The 19,697-nt window shown below is 39.7% G+C and overlaps 1 protein-coding gene across 3 annotated transcripts in view; it reads left to right on the forward strand.

Annotated features, from left to right (window-relative positions):
• pde4d (phosphodiesterase 4D, cAMP-specific) overlaps positions 1–19,697 on the forward strand; it is a 180,159-nt gene that overhangs the window by 38,160 nt on the left and 122,302 nt on the right. The window contains exon 1 of one of the 3 annotated variants that reach the window (XM_040155355.1): positions 1,385–1,683. The exons of the other annotated variants lie outside the window; for them this stretch is intronic. Coding sequence (XP_040011289.1) covers positions 1,385–1,683 — 299 coding nt within the window. Of the gene's footprint in view, positions 1–1,384; positions 1,684–19,697 lie in introns of those variants that run through there. 3 annotated transcript variants of the gene reach the window in all.

Below are 19,697 nucleotides of genomic sequence, written 5' to 3' on the forward strand. Positions count from 1 at the left end.
GTAAAGGTGGACCAACACAAAGTCCACTCATGATTTGCTCGTCCGTGTGCACGCATGACACTCCTATTCTCTTTGCTCTGTGTGCTGCCCTGCCACCATTACACTTTCCTGCCACTTCTGTTTTCAGTTACCTTTTTTTCTGAGAACATTACCTTCCTGCTGTTAAGACAGGAGAGATTGCATTCCCCATACTGTTATTTTCCAGCGTAATGGGCTTGAGCTGCAAGGGAAGTGTAGGGAGAGGAAGGAAAGTGGTCTTCCCTGAAAGTCCCCTTTCCCTAGAAATGATGACAAGCACAAGAGAAGAGGAGACATTTAACAATGTGGCTGAATGTTTGCACTCCTCTGTACCCTGTGGACATCACAGGCATAGGCACACATTCTGTAATGACCCTCAGTTTAATGAATTGCTGTGAAAGTGAGATTATTTTACCTGCAGTGTTTAATGCCCCCTGTTACACATAAATTCCTAGTCTGGTAAATTCTATGCAGTGTACGTCCACTTCTACAACCCTACAAAAAGTGGTATTTTTTGTGATAAACCTAAATTTCATGTGGACTATTGGATCATAAAACTGGTTCAGTCTTGTCATACGATTCGGTCACCTGGCTCTCTGCTCACTCCTACCTCCTGCTCCTCACTCATGGAGGATTTCAGGGGAGGTGCTTTGGGTGGGTCCCTCATGTTTAATGTATTGCCCTGTTCCCTATATCCCGTCGCCGCTCGTTCCTGCAGGGGACTTGGGAGAGGAAGGACGGTGTTGTCATGCGTGGACGGTTTTTACGCATACCGTGCGTCAAGTTAACTACAGCCGCGGGGACTGCAGAAGTTTGCATGACACCGTGGAGGGTGGCCGAACATCTCGCGCCGCCGCTGCAACACAAGCACCTTGCTGACATGGGCGTGTACTGACCAAGCGGGGAGCACTTGTAAACTAAACTCAATTGAGAGAGCGAGTTCCTCCCCGTAGCCTCACTCAGGGACACTTCCAAACTGGAGTCACGGAGGTCTACCTCGTGATGCGTCAATGGATTCATTTTTGGCTCTGTCCAATGTGTTTCTGCAGGACAGTGAAGATAAAGTTGATGGAGTTAAACTCATTACGTGAGCTCCAGAAAGCAAACTGGACGTGAAGCACCCGGAACAACTAAAAAAGTGGTACCTATTACTCCTAGGGTTATAGTTTTGCCTTCGTGTATTTTTTTTCCCCAGGTACACCATATATTACAGTCTTGTCAGCCACCCCTTCACATCACCTTCCCCCAGGTCATTCCACCTGAGTGCTCCTAAAGTGTACGTTTCTTTTTTTTTTTTTTTTTTTTTTTCTTCTTTTTTTTTTTTTTTTAAATAATAATAAATTTTAAAACCAACGTGGCGAGGAGGATGGACCCTGCCTGTGGGAATGTGGGGACGGCGCCTTTGGTCGCCGGCGGCGGAGCCGGCGTGAGTGCGAAGGCGCCCAAACATCTGTGGAGGCAGCAGAACCAGGCAGCGCTCTCTCCGCTCCACCACGCGCTGGTAGTGCGCAAGAACGACCGAGTGAGACAAAGAGGCTTTTCGGACACCGAGAGATACCTCAACCCGAGGAACATGGATCGGACTTACGCAGTGGACACGGGGCACCGACCCGGGCTGAAGAAATCCAGGATGTCGTGGCCGTCGTCGTTTCAAGGTCTTCGACGGTAAGGGCAAAAGGGAAACTGCTTTTCCTCATCTCGTCTCTCTCTCTCTTTTTTTTTTTTAATTTCCCTCGATGAAGATGGGCGTTGTGTGCATGAATGACGCGCGGGAGCGGAGAAGTCGTTTGGCTCGTAGCCTGTTTAGTCCTAACTTTGAGGAGGTTATAGTACGTTTTTGGCTTAACCTATGCTCGACCTCTGTTTTTTCGCCACTTTTTGTATCACGCCGTCAAAAGCATTCACTGTTTGCACTGCTGTAATGGTAATAAAGGATGGACAAACTATGTGCTCGTCAGTCGATGGCTAAACGGTAAAAACAGAGAAAAGGGCACTAAGATTATCGTCAGGGAGCATAACGTTTTATGCCACTTTTCACACTTAAAACATCACATACCATAACTTAAATCTGTTTAATATATACATATAATATATATAATATAGTAATGGCGCCTGCGGTAGATTACAGTTGGCTGTTTAATTCAGGTCAGAAAAATGTGTCAGACTGAAGCGGACGGGTTCATTCCTCAAACAAGAAAATCAGCGAGGCAAAGTCCAAAGAGTAAATGAATTGTACAAACAGTTATCACGGGCTCTTATGTTTAGGCTCATATGCTGTTCATTAGACTAAATCTGGCGCACTACGCAGGCAGAGATGTACTTGAGGTGTAGAATGACAAAAAAGACAAATGGAAGTGAAAGGTAGGCGTTGACCAAAGGCAGGTCGCAGGAAAGTGACCTGTATGTGCTGTGCCCTGAATACATCACATACAGGCAGCCTCCTTGTATCCTTAAGATAATGTCTAGTGCTTGTCAGGGGTTGACAATCCCTTGGCTACTTAATTTTAGTATCTCTTTGCAGCCTAGTTTTCATATTTCCAAGTGAAATTAAACTGCTCTCTGTGAGGGAAACGTACGGTTCATCATCACTAATACAGACTGACCCCATTCTCTGAAATGACACCCACAATAATCTGACTCACTACACACGGCAACATAGACAATCTTAGCACACCTATGACAAGTGCTGGGTCTTCGGATGTCGCTTGCACATGAGCATTCAACCAGAGCAACTGCCGTAAAAATGACGACAGAAATGCTTGCAATAACAGCAGTTTTAGTGAAGCCTGCCTGCATACAGACAGGCACAAAAGCAGCTTAGCACTCAGACGGCCTGGGTGTGTGGGGAAATGTTTCTGCTCTAATTACTCACTTGTTCTGGGAAAGGGAGAAAAAAAAAAAAGACCAACTGAAATGAAATCTGAGAAGGTCACCTCAGCTCTCTGGCTTAAGTGACTGTTGGCAGATGTAAGTTTCTGTCACATGGCTCGCCGTTTCCTTTCATTCCTCATTCTTTAATAAATTTTGGTTTAGATATGAGTGATACTCACCTGCAGGTCCAGTCACTAGTCTACTATAGAAAGCGCACTGGCTTGTCTGGCCGACCCTGTCACAGCGGCAGAACAGTCACATGGAAGAGCAGCCAGAGAGAGAGAGAGAGAGAAGGAGGGAGGGAGGGAGGGAGGGAGGGGATAAGGGAGGGAGGGAGTGATGAGAGCACAGATGGAAGTGACATTGCAAAGTGGTGTGCTGGACTGTAACACCCATTTGATGTTAAGATATTGCATTGAAATTATACTTTATCCTAACAAAGTGACGTGTAACAGGAGAAACTCATGCAGTTCGATTGCATCAAAGATCATTCAAGCACTTTTAACATTTGCTTCAGGAAGATAATTATACATTCCTGCAGGATTAACCCAAACAAACACACAGGAGGTCAATTACATAAGAGACGCATTGCACTCCAGCGCATATACAAGAACATCAACACTAGACTAAGTCAAATTGTGCTCCTTGTACACCCCAGCCAAGCACAGCATTATTTGCTGTTGTTCAATAGGGTCATTTGATTGGTTGTGTTTTTATGTGCATCCGCTAGGTTCCGATGTTTCTGTAATTCTTATTGAAGTCTTCTCCCACTCGCAAACGCTTCCATCTGGTGCTGATTTCATTAAATCAACAGACCTTGTATTATGGGGAGGAATCATAATATACAATCCTGTCATGAGTCATTGTTCACAATAACAGTGCAGGTGATTATTCAATGTGTATCATATTTCAAGACAATCAGAATAGCAGTTGTTTCATGAAAGCTGAACTGCCGAAATTAAAATGTGTGAAGTAAAGGGATGTACTTCGGCCTCAAAGTGATTAATTTCATTCTGTGTAAATTACATTTAGCTGAAACTGAACATAGCACATTAGTAAAAAAAAAAAAAAAAAGACACGTAAAATCCATAATCCATTGTTTCATAATAACAATTTTGCTTGGTATATTTCATTATTGATTGTATCATCCAAACCCCAGTGAGTTGGCATTCACTCACATTTGCTTTGTTTAAAAGCCTCTCGACAGTCTTTGCAAACATGCAGCTAAGCTGTAGCGGCTTGACAGGGTAGACAGCTAACTCCTCGTCTGGACTTGACAGCTTTTTAGCATATAGCTAGGCTTTTCAGATACTTTTTACTCTACACAGAGCTGTTGCATGATGCATGTGTTGTTTAAATTCAAGCAATGCATGATTGATTTTTCCAATAAACAAGGCTGAAGCAGGACACATATTTTTACATGAAAAACTCAGCAATCAAACGTTTGCTGTAAGTCACATAAACAAGACATAGTTCCTGATTATAGCAGAAAGATATAAACAACGTCTGAGGTAGTTTCCCTTTAGAAAACTAATAAAAAGAGCCAGCTACTTGCTCAACACATACAATTTGTATCAATCTTGCATATAGAGAGAGACAGTAAATCTTTTCTTCACAGGTCTGTAGACACTGCTGTTTGTGCCTTAGCGGCCTGCTTGGTCCAGCAGCCCCAAGGCAAAACACATCACCCAAATGTCTCCCAATCTAGGCTGGGCCTAGCTGCTGCTCAAGGCTTCTGTGAGACCTCAGAAAGAATCTGGAGCATCCTTTGATGAGGAGATGGCATTTCTCCCATTCCTCTGCTGCTGCTTGCCTGTCTCTGCCATGGGGACACTGCAAGGGGGGGGGTCTTTATGTGTGGCGGAGATGTCAATTCAGAGGGTGCAAAAAGGAAATGTCAAAACAAAAAAATCTAAGCAGAGAAGGGAGAAGAGATGGAAGGTGCTCCATCTGGACATTTTGTCCCATCAGCAGCAGCAGATTGGAAAAGATGCTCCTGCCCTCTCACTATGCGTTGTATTTAGCAGTCGTTGATTTTTCTCCAGCCATTCCTCCTCTTCCTACTGTGACTGCCATTGCCAGAGTGAGGCTTTTGCCAGTATGAAGTGTAACCCCCTGGCTATGTCATGAGTTCCCAAGGGTGTTAGTGAGTGAGGCAGGAACTACTATTTGGTACGTGGCTATATATAACCTCAGCCATGGCCATTATCACTGTGATACTGCACAGGCTGCTACAGCACTGGCACAGTACACATCTACTGTATGGCTTTACTCCCAGGAATGTGAAGGATGTCCAGAACGTGCTAGTGAACACATTGCTGACATGGTACTAAACTTTCCATTAGCAGAGATCATCATCAAACATCATGTAGCTTGGGTAATGAAATGGGTCGCAAATGATAATTTCTGAGATTCCCTATTGTGTTTACAGTCACAGAATGAAAGGCAGGCAGAGCTGATAATTATGTGAATGCCGGCCCCTTGTTTGGGTCTTATTGAACTGTTCATTCAGACAGAAATGGAAGGTGTATTGTGTATGTTCTTCAGACGAACTCTGTGACTTACCCGGGCTTTGAAACATGTGCATGTGCATTAGGAAGTTACTGATGCAGACATATTGAGGTGGGAAGTAAATTTCAGTCCAGCAAACATGGATTAAAGCCACAGCCACTTAGGAGAAAGCCAAAACGTCCCTCATCATACGGGATGTGTTAGATTTACAGGCAATAGTACTACAGGCCTGATCCTTGTCAAAAGCTTGATGTTATGAAAGCGTCATGGTAATAGCTGTACAGTAAATATCAGTACTGAGGGGATAGAGAATTGTCTTATATTTAACTAATAAACTTCATCATGTTATAATACAGCTATAGATTTCTGTGTAGAAAGGGATCAGATTCCCACCTACCTAATCTAAATGTACAGACAACAATCCATCAAAGAGTACTTTAAGCATACAGAATAGGCTCCCAAACATGCATACATTGTGCGACTAGTCATACATGCAAGTGGATGGAAAAGGGCTTTATTACTCTCACTATGTGGATGGAATATAATCAAAAACACTCATGGGAAACCATTGAAGTAAATTCCACTTGACAGCTTCTCAGAATCCATTAGCAAGTCTATAGTATTTACAGTCACCGTTTACAGTCTACGACCTTGTCTGTAATACAGTTATGAAGTGACATTCTTTAACTGTAATTCCATGGAATAGTTACCTAACCTTCATCTAAAACACCTGGATACTCGCATGTTCACTGATGCTGGACCTGAAAGGGCTGGACCAAGAACCTGCTTTCAGTATCCTTCAGGGAATACAAACCTCTAACTCCATTTAAAGTGACATACTAAAGGACATGACGTGCATTTGCCATCCTCTGCACAGCTGTTGGTACTTTGGTAGCTCGGAGTCCCAAGCTTCAAGATAAATGCCTTCAAAATTGAGAATGTTTTCTTTTGCTGACTTGGGTAGGTAACATTGTAAATCCGATATATCGCCAATATCACCCTCTTAGCTAAGGAAATTCCAACAACTAACCTTATTGAGCATAAAGAGATGAGACACATTCTCTTTGAAAAGAGATGGTAGGAGGAGTGTGAGGCATTCATCATCTGGCCTTCACAGAACAACCAATTTAAATTGTTAGAAATGTTGTGTCCACCTTAGTAAACAATAGTAATTTAGAAAATGCTGAACAAATTTCAACATAATACATGTCCATTTCAGTATGCCAATGAGTACAGTTTGAAAAATCCCAGCTGGGTTAAAGTCACAGCTCTCTTGACAGCCTTAATTATCTGACAAGCAAATATTTGAAGCCTTTATAAAAAAGGATTCATGGCAAAGCTGTTGAATTTGATTCATTTGGTCTGTACATGTATATCTCATTAACGCATTAACTGAACACCAAGCTTTCAGCCGGAACTCTGCAAGGGAACCAGTGCAGAGATGACAGGAGGACTATTGTCCTCCTTTTTGGATCTACTCACGTTGATGATCAAGTTTTTAATTTATGTAATTGTAATAACAGAAACTCAATGTGAACAAATCTTTTAAGTTACAGTGGAACTCTTACAGAATATCATTAGGGCCTGTGTGGCTTACCCTTTCTTTCAGCATCAGTTTGGCTTTCCTCAACAGATTGCAGGCACAGGCTCTTCAGTTTACTGTGAGGTTCTATGGACACAATCTGGTTTGACAGCTTGTCGAATCCCCTAATGACCTGTTTGTCCATATCAGTCTTGAACAATGCTGATGCTTCTTCAAGTATCTTAAATAGAACATAAAGATTATTTGCGAATACTAGCCATCGAATGAGTATTCAGAATTAAATTGGAAGAAAGTTTAATTTCAAAACACATTAAGTATGTTCGATATAAAATGCACTGCATCTATGATTGCTTCAGTCAAAACCTGTGTGTCACACTGTGGAGAACTGAACCTTAAAAACTTTTGTGCATCTTAATGTAGGAAGTGCTAGAATTTCTCAAAAAAGCAGGTATTCCAATAATGGTGTAGTCACAAATAATATCCAGAGACAATACCAGCAGCAACAAATAAAAGACAACTGCCAATACAGACTGGGTAAAATAATACGTAGGAAAGGAGGATGAAGTATTTGTATAGTCTGGTATAATTTCCTTTACACGGCACTTACTCCGTCAGTACAGGAGTCATTTTATTCTCATGCTTATTATAGTATATTACTATATTCTGTTGCTCTGAATTGCTCTTTTTCAACAGAAAAAACTACTACTAAATAATTCATTATTAAAAGAAAAGCGACTCATCACAACTGGGATAGTGAGACAAGAGATTTCTTGCAGGACCTCTTAAGTAGTCTGTTGATGAATGTAGTGTGCTCTGTACTTCTGTATTTTCTGGAGGTTTTGACAAATGATGTCCTGGTTGGGCCACATCTTTTGGCACTCCCACTTCATCACTGCAATATGCTGGTCAATACTCCTTCGGCCTTCTCCTTCATCCATCGTATCAGTTTGCTGGGTAACGACATCGTCAATGGCAAATCTCGGCAGAGGTTTCAATTTCATTCACATCTATACTTAAACATTTACCAACAAACAAGACTTTGTTATTGCAGATAAAACCTAACATCTTTCTTGAGAAGGACACAAGGTCGAACATCTGATGGTATTTATCTCACTGTGTTTGGCACAGAGTATTTGTGTCTCATTTTATCTATCACATCGACGTTCACTAAAGGCCTTCTTTCCTTTTTGAACTTATTTCTCAGAGAGTCATGCAAACTATCCTATAAAGACAGAAAGTTAATTATTAAATAATATTTATGACATTCAAACATTGAAAAGCTGGGTGTCAACAGCTTTCGTAATATTACATGAGTTTTTAATTGACTCTAAATAGTGAGCAGGAAAAAAAACCCCACAACATACTTGCAAATGGAAATTGCAAAATGAAGTGGTTGGGCCTGACAAAGCTGAACAAGAACAAAGTGTCATAGACATAAAGCAACCATCACCGTTTGGGAGAAAGGTAACTGAATGTGTGAATGAATTAGTGTGCTATTTGTGTGCAATGCTCCTCCGATTACCAGGGAGTATGTATATAAATTAATATGTTGGCATGTTACTTTCTGGATGAAAGACAGTATTAAGGTTTTAGCACAGCAATTTCATCGTTGTCATCCTATGAGCTCTGAAAAAAAAATTATAGATTTCTTTCCTTTACTGTATTTGAGACATTTGGGGCTTTAATACCTATGTATCCAGATCCATAACTTTCCTTTTGAAAAGCTGAAACAGCAACAGGGAAGCTGAGCAAGACAGACCTTAGGAGTTCCAAATACTGCATTTGAGATGGATACCTGCAGGTTGAAAGTGAGGAACTTGCATTCTTATGTAAAGTTTTGAATTAATTTCTGCATTTCCCTAGTTTAGACTTACATTGTCTCTTGGCCAATGTGGTCCAAAAGGGCTTGAATTAGAATGTTTTTAAGTCTAATCTTTGCTTGCAACTTCAGAGCAGCGTCCTTATTTGTCAATGCGGTGAGGACAGTTGGGGAAAACCAAACTGCAGTTTAACAACGGTTGGGATCCTGGGGGTGTCTGAATCACAGTGCTGTCTCTTCCACTCTAGTGAAGAAATTTAAGACTTTAATTTACTTAATGTTTAGGATGTAACATACCTTACTTACCTTACTTTGGGGGGTGCTTTCCCAGGCTGATGGATCAGTATTGTGAGGTCTTTACCCTCACATCTGTTTGCATCTAGAGCATGAAAGTCCACCTGATCCTCAGGCTTGAACATCAACAGCTCATCAGTCTCTCTGATGTAATATGAATGAAGGTGTTTTAAAAACTCTGGTATCTGCTGTGCATGCACAAGATCGAAAATGAAAAAATACCCAATTGCATACTTGATAAAGTTCAAGACAATGTATTTACTCTTCCAAAGTTTTTCATTCACGGCAATAGCTTCCTTCAAGTTTGCTGGATCTTCTTGAAGGAACAATTCAGTGACTGGTGTTAATGTATGATCCTCTTTGAAGAGACTTTCAGGCTGCCACCCCCAGCACTGATGGAGTTGGTGTCTCTTTGCAAGAGTCTGACATACATTTACATAGTTATTGGTGTTTCCTGCAACTCTCGTGAAATGTTGATGTTTGGCTTCAAACGTCATGCACCAGTCAGACCTATGTGACCCATACTCAAAGCCAAGGAGAATGCACAAGGATATACAGTTTAGGTGTTAAGGCTCCAGGAAACAGATTATTGAAATCTGTCAAAAACAGAGTAATTAGTGCATGTAGATGACTAATCTGATGAGTGCTGATGCATAGGACAAGAATTATCTCTCCTATTTCTCCAGCCACAAGATAGAGCTACCAAACTTACTGTATAGTCCTTTTCAATCTTGGGTCCAATGTGGAAAGGGAGGGTCCTGAATAATGTCCATTTCTCAACAGCAGTTCCAGATATATTTCCATCCAGTGAAACCTTCTCAGGCATCAAATAGGGTTTCAACACATTTCAAATGGTATGCATGAGTTGTTTCTTTGTCCTAAGCACAAAATTGTAATCACCATTTGTCTAGACAGGTCTTCACAATGAAACATACAAAATCTGAATATTCTACCATCACTGATTGAGCTGCTAAAACCTGCAAGTGTTTGAGTAGTGAGGTTGTCTGCAGATACAGTGGCAAGACCACCTTTTATGCAATAGTCCCCTCAAAATCCATTTGGAATCCAGCCTCTTGGAATCTTTGAAGGCAACAAATAAGTGGTTCTAAATTTTTTTCAAATCCATATCTTTTTGCTAGACTGTGTTTGTCAAGTATCAACAGATGAATATGCCTCATCAAAGCAGATCTGTGTTTTGGTGGAATATTTCCCACAGCAAAATAAAAGGCAGATACTTTACGTATAAGTTTCTTTGATCCAGAGGGATTAGAAACTTGTAATTTATCACTAAACAGCTGAATTCTCAAACGTGGTTCATTAGTGTTGAGAAAGGGGGTATTCTTGGTAGATTTTGCCATCTTTGAAATCAATCAAGGAGCCAGGAATAGGGAAATCTGGTCTAAAAACACACCACAACACAACACATTTAACAAATCTTATCCGAGAGGTTGTGGGTTGACGCCGAGGTGTGCTCGCTTTAAGTCTGTGTGAGGACCTTACCAGTGGTGCGCAGTCCTCAGTGTGTTTTCGTTTCCACCCCCCTCGGTCATGAGGTTTGGCATAGTGTAAGCTAGTTTTTGGAAAAACACAGATATCTCTTTGCAACGTATCTCAGACTAGATGGCAGGTTGGATGTTAATAAATATTTGGATGTTAATTAATATTTAATTCTTAGTAAAAAGACCTAACATCGTTATTAAACAGTTTTTAAACTACGCTACGCCTATTCACAAAGAATCTGATGTTATGACACGAACCAATGTTTTTTACTTTTTTCTTACTCTTATCCATTATTACATTTTCAAAGCCTCCCAGCATGCCTATGTGTGTGTGTGCAGTGTGCGCGTGTGTGTGTGCGCGTGTCTACGTGCATGCATGCGTGTGAATTAGTGAGTGAGAAAAAGAACAAACATTTTTTAAAATTATCATCAGTGTACCTGGAAAATAAAACAAGTGGACTCAGGTCAAAGAACGTGTAAGCTAGTCATAAATTCATGCTTTATTGTATTTATTTTAACACTCCACACTCCGTCAGCCAAGTCAGTCAAATTCTGATGGGCATTTTCACTGTTTTCTGATGTTTTATAGACCAAACGATTAATCGATTAATTGAGAAAATAATCTGCACATTAATTGATAATGAAAATAATGGTTAATTGCAGCCCTAATTTCATGCTATTACCCACCAGCAAATAACTCCGATATAAATGAAGAACGTTTAGTACTTTAAAGAGCCAAATAAAGTATGTGAAGAACCATCCCCTTAATAAAGAGGTTCTTCAGTTGGTGATGGCTCTTTGTAAAACCAGAGAGCCTTTTGAAGAACCATTTAAGAACCATTATTTTTCTGAGAGAAGGTGGGCACTTGAGGCATATCATACAAGTCTAGTGGCTATCCCTAATTATCAGGATTTTAGGAGGATATATGTTTTTTATTGGGCCTAAATATATTGGTAAATGGTGTGGTTATGAAAGCATACTGTATCTTGACACTTGGTACTGTATTTTAGAGCTCCACATATTTTGCAGGCTGGAACATTTAAACATACAAATGCAGTGAAGGTTTAGCAGCCTCTGCTGCTCTTTTGTGGAGCTTGAAGCAACAACACAAACCTGGTTCATTGACTGCCAGCAATTTTAATGTCATAACAAAGACAGGGGTAGCAGGAATTGCTTTTGTTTGTTTTGAGGTTAAGACAGATATTTTTTTTGTGATCATTACAGCTGTGTCCAAACAAAAATGTATAAAAAAGCCAAGAAAAAAATCAGTTTTGTTGGAAAATGGAATTGCACACTCGATTCATGCCCTTTACCAAAGCAAATACAATTTGAAATTACAGTTAACAGCTTTTGAAAATTCATTTTTAATGCACAGATGCATTGTTGTACAGCACTGCTGTTAGATAGGCAAAGTGGAGTCATACCTAGGAAACATATTTATCCAATGTGAAAACTGAACAATGTCCAGCAGGAACCAAACGCCAGTGTGTGTGTTAGGCTGTAAGAAATCATTATTGCTTCATAAAAGAGAGGAGCTGGGCTGAAATGGTGATATCTTAAATACAAACACAGCTCCAACTGCGTATGTGAAGCAGAGGGGACTGGTCATCTAATTTTTACCAGACAGTTTTGAGAGAAACCATACAGACTTATGAATTATTTCTGTCAGAATATCTGTTTCAAAGCTGTGGAGAGAACTATGAAAAATAATTACTTGTAATTGTTTGTTACATTTTAAAAGGTACATGGCCTTGACATGACAGAACTCCATTACTTGCATCATGTTTTTTTGTGGCCTAGGTTTTGATAAAATAAAACCTAGGCCACAAGAATGCCCCCATAATGTTTTTAGGAGGCAGGCTAATTTTTAGTTTTCAGTTTATATCTTGTAAAGGAGGCTTACTAAATAGCCAATTAAGTATGTTATAAAATTCTTAAATAAATAATAAAATAAGAAGGACTTCTTATGTCTTATTGGGAAGGACTGGGCAGGCACATTATTAATGATCAATGGTATCTCAAGTGGTGGTGATCAGATTCTCCTTAGAAGTGGATGGTAGAGAAACCACCAGCCTTGTGCAGACCTCTAATGTACACTACTTTCTTTCAGTGGTGTGTGGATCACGTAGACAACATTGGGGAACAACACATTCCTTCACCTCCAGTGATGTCAGAATTAAAAAAACATGATCTGAACCAATCACTGTATTTGAGCAGTTAAGGTTTTAACAGATAGCAGGGCGGCAGCTATTGGGTACAGCCTCCTGGAAGAAATGTACTAACAATAAACAACCTGACAGCAAGTTACAAGGATCCCTGTACATGATTATGATTTCATATACTCCCTGTAATGACAGGAGCTGTTGTGGGAACTGTCAGTCATGCTAGGCTTTGACAGACCCATGCATGGTGTTTGGTTTCTGTGATTATCTCCCTTAGGTTTTGATTACTCTTTTTTTCCCTTTGCCATGTTTCTGTCTTTCTCTTTCAGTCAGTGTGTTCTTTTGAGACGTATATTTTATCGTGTATTTTCAAACACGGGCATACTCACAAATAACAACATTGGTTTGTGCACATACTGTTGCTTCATACAGACATAATGTTACTCCCCTGTATTCATCTTTTCCTTCCATCTTTCCTGTTGTCTTTTTCTGTCTCTCTCTTGCTCTCACCCATGCTGTTTACATCTATTGATTCCCCTTTGTATTTCAGCATCTTGGTCCTGAATGGTTTGCCTCTTAGGCCCACATGTCTTCTGCCACATCTGTCAGCTCTCATCTGAAGACCTGCCTCACACACATCTGAACCAACCTTTCTCGAAACATTAAAGTAGTGGGTTGCATCTCCTCCACATGAATGACTTACTTCCTTCAGCTCTACATCAGTGTTAAGGAAAGCTAAATAAATGAGCAAAATGTTACCAAACAGCTTGACCAATTTTCCATATGTATTGCTATTACGAGTCCTATCACTGAATGAAATTAATGTCGCTGTGTGCAGCTTGCAGCTTTTCAGGTCACTTTTTGGATTGCCTGTGCAAAATTAACGGTGGCTGATTATATGTTGGTTCATTTGGGCAGCCACTCACAAGCCATAGCTTAGACAAGAAGATGAAAGCTGAAGTGAAAGGAAGAAAGTCAAGAATTTGGCAAGACCTAGATCTTTTTTTTTTTTTTTTTTTTTTGGAGCTGCTGGACCAAGCCAAAATTAAAAGGCCAGTTGATATTGGATTTTCTAAAAGTATTTTTGTGGCATTTTATGCCTCTATTTTGGCAGTAAGAGATGTCAGGAAGTGAGGGAAGAGAGAGATGGGGAATAATATGCAGTCAAGTTCCCCAGACGGACTTGAACTGGGGACATTGCTATTCATGCTCTTTGCCTTAAACTCTAAGCCACAGTGACACACCAACATTGGACTTATTTATTAACAACAAACTCATGGGATGCCCATGTTGCTCTCTTGCTATATTTGTAGGTTGGCTATTATTTGCTAATATGTTACCCACAATGATCTGGATAGAGTTTGAAATGAACCCAGACACGGATAGTGGTTGCACATGTTTTTCTGTTTTTAATACACCGAGTAACTACATATTTTACACGTGTTGGTTGGCGCGTATGCTCTGCATAAACAAACTGCAAGGTAATACATTTCAGGCTGCTTCACAGATGGTCTGCGCAAACCCTCACAAACATGGGCAGATGACCACATTTACGTCACACGAACCCTCGCGGCCATTTGGCTGATTAAAAAGTATAAAGACTCGACTGTTTTGTGAGCATTCCTTTGGTTTTTGTTGGAATTTTTCAGCCCCTTCGTGGTCTAGAGTACAACTTCAGTATTATTATAGCCAGAAAGTAAATTAAATTTGTAATTAAGGGAAAACAGTGTTAGTATTAGGTGATTATGCTGACGCAGCATCAACAAATAACTGAATGCCAAGGCCTGCCAGCAGATATACCATGGCTTGTGTGGTGTACGGTGTAGCTTCTAGGAACTGTTCTGGGAAAGAAATGTAGGATGTTGAAATCAATCATAAAACAATTGGTACAGTAGACCTTACAGTGAAAGGTTTTATTGTCACACTCTGCTACCTACCTGTTTCCTTAAATTTGTATAATTTGTTCTATTGCAACAATTACCTTAAAAGTGATATTTCAACGAAAATGTATGATCACGTTTTTTCGATTTCCCATTTAGGCTTGAAAGGTTGATCACAGAATTAATCTGTTCATCTTTATTGTCAGTACAAACTGTCAATATTTCGTTTACATAATCTAGCTAAATATACTGCTTCTATTTGTACCTTGCGTGGGGAACTGCTATTGTCTGCAAATGCAAGCAGGCAAACATCGATTTGAACAACTATGAACAACCTACTGCGCAACCTACAAGTGGAAGCAGTGTATTTAGCTAGATTTTAGCATATTTTGCTAAATCTGTGTGTTAGGAAAATGCCGAGCATAGTGATGGACAGTGGAAAAGGGATTTGTTCTGCAGGCGTGGTTTCTGTGGCCAGTGTGATGCCTTCTTCTGTTGTAATCCACTGTAACTGAAATGGATTCAAGATGACCATGGGAAGCTCTCTCCGAGTAATGTAACTACCTTTCACTTGTAACTGGCAAGCCTACAGGGTGTGCCCATTTGATACCAGAGTACCAGTTTAAGACTGTGACTCATGAGTTGTTTTAATGTCACTATGGGGATTTGACTGGCTAATAAATCGTCCGAGGATCATTTTCTTATTAACGGGAGATGGATTTCATAGCAGACCCATGGGGAAAAATTGAGTGGCTGGGCTTGATGGCTCCTATTACAGAGCCATTAGTAGATCTCTTCAGATTGTTTGGCAATCTATGTACTTACATCATCACCAGAGACTGTTCTGCTGTGCATTGTTTAGTGTAAGATGTGGCCCACTAGGATTATCCAGCTTTGCTTGGTTTATCACCTTTATAGTAACAACGAGCTACCTAAAAGGATATTTACAAAACTATCTCTTGTGGATAAAGTTAAGTTTATATCATTTACAATAATTTCCAGTTAATCACTTTATGCAGTTTTTGTTTTTGCAGGTACAGAATTATAAGGTCATTTTAACATTTTACTATTGTAGATGTTTTGTAAATCTTCAGTGTCACCAGTATATTTATAAAACCAAAACTCTTTCAAATTCACTGGGTAGTTACTGGTAGTTTGTTAGCTATGCTAGCAACATTGAATTGATACTCCACCCAAAATCTCTTTAGTATCAAGTACTAATTTTCTGTAGGCTTGAAAGGTGGATCCTCCTTCACAGAGAACAAGGCTGTGATCCTCTTAAATGTATTTATTCAGTTATATTGAATTCCAGCAATAACAAGTTTTCAACGTAGATAAAAGTGTCAAAATATTCACTGACACACAGATATTGTGAATAGAGTATTCCTTTAAGTCTCAAATTGCAGCTTTCTATGAACAAACATGTTAAGTCATAAACACTCAGCATTTTCAGTCTTTTCTTTTGCTTTTTTTATGGCTTACGGTTACAGTTTATTTGGTTCCCTGCTCCCTTTATGACACACATTCAGAAACCAACTGCATCATAGTGGCTCAGTTCTGCTGGTTAGAACTTCTGACTCATATTAGCTAAGTAATGATTCTCTCTTCCATCAGTTTTACTGCTGTACCGTCCTGTCTTTACTTTTCAGTCTAGTGGTGCTGCTGGTTCAAAATGCAGAGTGCTTCTCCTGGCTCAGATGTAGCAAGCTGACTGCCAGTCTTTGTTTCTGCTGTTTTCACAGTGTCTCCTCTGCAATTTTTATGTTTTTTGTTTCTAGTGTAACATTGGTCATCTTCCATCGTGGCTATGGGATCTATTACAACGGTCCGACCCGTGCTGTGTGAAGTTTGACTCCAAAGATAGATATTTTTGCAATAAACGTAATAACTGACACAATGAAGTGGCTAAAAACCAAAAAGTAAGGACTTTTTTCTCCTTTCACAGGCTTTTACAGTTGATAGCACGCCAATAGCTTTTTCACAGACAGAAGACTATTCTCTATCAGTAAACCTTACAGAATGGGAGTGATAAGAATCTTGATGGAAAATTTGTAGAAACCGGTGCAACATGTGAGAACCCATTAGACATAATGTTGACAATGGCTTCCCTTTAACAATTCTATCAATGCCTTGACTACTGTTAATTTAAATGGCACAACTTTTAAGGCTGATTGTACATTACATCAGATCTATTAAGTATGAAATAAATCTTTCCTTTTTGAGTGAATTATAATCTGCTTGCAATTTCCATGAATGCAATCACAGAAGGTCACTTTGCTCATTTGGGAAATAGTCGCCATGGCTACGTTAGTTGGAGGGGTGCACTGATTTAATTAGTGATGAGATCTCATGAGGATGCTTTGAGGACAATGAGGAGAGTGCAGGAAAGAGGAGTAAAGGGACATTATTTTTGGAGAAGATGGGGGAGATCATGTCTAAAGCAGTTTTCATCAAACTCTTAACTAGATGCTCACTTTTTGAAAATACTCAACATTTAAACTTTAAGGCCTGGTGGAGTATGGTTGCAATTTGAATTTATAATTTGATTAATAATTCTTCTGCAATCGTTGGTTTAGAATTACGCATTTCATTTTTTTGTCCAACTGTAGGAATGCATACAATCAAAGCTGTTCAGTGCCAAAATATTTGAAATTAAAAGGTACCCTGTGGAGATGTTGAACACTAATAGTGCTATGTAGCAATGTTTTTAACTGAGCACAAGGGCGTGCATGAATGCCACTTGCTATACAAACTCCTGCCGCCAGTTTCAAGCTATTATACTGATTGACAGTTAGAAGAAGAATAGCAATGCATCAACAAAGGCAAAGATGAATGCAAGCTGATGTAAAGACTGCACGATTTGAAATATTAAAAAAAAACAAAAAACGGCTGTGCAAGTGTTTTTTATCAGGAGGGAGATAGAGTCAATGTCTTTGTCACGCCTCAATGATACACACATTGCATTTGGATGAGATGCACTGAAAGTAAACGTGACTTTGTTTGTTTACAAAAAAACTCCACAGGGCACCTTTAGTTTGCTGAGTAAATACACAAAATTACATGCATATGAGGGCAGAAAGAATCCAAAAAAAGTTTTTGTTGGAATGGCCGATAATTGATTGCAAAATTTTTCAAGCTTGGCAGCCAAGGCAGCATGCCGAGGTATACTGTCGGGTCACTAGAAATAAGGAAGAAGAGGAAACAATCTGACCAGTTCAACATGATGATAAGGCAACAATTATGAGAAATTGTTGGTTTTCTCCTTCGACATTAGAATGACTGATAATAGACTTTATTAGCCCTCAGCCTGATATTTGCCACACTTGACAGCTGTCCGGATTCATGTCAAGAAAAATTAGTCTGCTATTTCTGCCACGCTTTTTTATTTGGTCATATTTGCACACAGTGAGACAGGGCTAGGGAAATTGCATTAGTCGGTTACACTTGATCTATTTTTTCTAGATTCAGCAGCAATTAAAAAATAGAAAATAAAAAAAAAAATTGTAATGTGTCTGCAGGGCATCTTGGAGCACTGAATGACTATGCCTTACTTCTATCCTTTCCCTCTGGTATGCCCTTCCTGCCTGTGTGCATCTACATCATCAAGATTACGCAAGCCTCAACTGTAACATATCAGATATTCAAATTTTAGAGGCTGCAGGGTTTGGGAATGTGAAAAAACAAGTTGGAAACACTAAATGTAACATGACCATTGAGACAGATCTCCATTTTTCCAACTGCTCTTGAAGTCAAACAAAAATCTTTACTTTGTAGAATATTTATCCTGAAGTTTGTTCTATATTTTTGGGCACTAAATAACAATACTACTGTCTGCACAGGGGTAATGTAATTTGAAAGCACCATCACGATATGTCTCCTCTTAAAATTTGGTGGAGGAGGTTTATAGCTTTGCCATTCTTCATTTTTTTTGCTCTTGGGGAGACCTCACAGCCAGCTCCGGTTTCAGCCTCAACTGACCCTCTGAAACCACACCATCCCTATACAGTGGGTGCACCATATGGATCTGAAATCTTATTGGCATCTTAACCCATTTGTCTTCTCTTGTCTTGGTCCATTTATCATACCATCCCACTGTCAGGACTTGCACTAGCTACAAATGGGCAGTGTCACAGTTAAAGAGGAAGCAGTAGAGATAGAGTGAGGAAATTAGTTTGATTTCCATCACATTGTTAAAGATCCATTACATTTAAATTGAGAAAAGCCTCTTTTACATAATTCATTGGAGAACTTTTGCCATATTTGATATCTAATATGGTGAATGTGCAACCCACAAATGCTTTAATTTCTGCACTTATCCATTGTGCACTGTTGTTTTAAAAGTGTGGCTTTAAAGTTGTGAGCTGCACGATACACACAAACTTGACATAGAGCGTGTGTGCCATAATGAGTGAGGTATGCCCTCTAGCATATTTCCCCTGAGTGAGTATTTAATGAGACAGCAAGTCTGTCTATCATATTGAGTCATTGTTTGTCCTAAGCCAGTCCTATCTCTGATGTTATATACACTGCGCATACAGTTTGATGATTGCTGAGCACAATAAATCTCAGTTAACATGAATATCACATAAGCAAGGTTTGTAGTTCTGTGCCTTCAAGTTTTAATCATGAATTTGTCTTATGGTTAATATTTTTCTTGATAATTTTTCCTTGTTAGATGGTTCAGAAAGTGCTGGTCGCTGAGTGTCTTGCTTCTTTGGAGTTGCATACCAAGAGTTATAGCAAGCCAACACAGTCTGTTAAAGACAGCTCTTTCTTTCTTACTCTGAACTTTATTTAAGTGGTTATAATGTTCCTGCATACCTCTTCTGTTAGTGTAGATCCAACTCTGTGTTTCACTCACTGATATTTACTGACTCTAATGCTTTTGCTTTCTCCCTGAGCAACTGACTTTACTCTCTCCACTGTCTCTTTCTCTTGCTCTCTTGTGATATCTGAGTATCTCACATCCTCCCCAGAGAGAAGTTGTGTAGTTGTATAAGTTGTGTACACATTACTTTTCCCCAGCATCCTTATACTACCCCCCGTGCCTCTGCCCCTCGGTGTCTCAGAGTATTCATTGGTGATGAATTGAGGTCCGC

The sequence above is a fragment of the Xiphias gladius genome, chromosome 19 (genome assembly GCF_016859285.1).
Source record: "Xiphias gladius isolate SHS-SW01 ecotype Sanya breed wild chromosome 19, ASM1685928v1, whole genome shotgun sequence".
In the NCBI taxonomy this organism is placed as follows: domain Eukaryota; kingdom Metazoa; phylum Chordata; class Actinopteri; order Istiophoriformes; family Xiphiidae; genus Xiphias; species Xiphias gladius.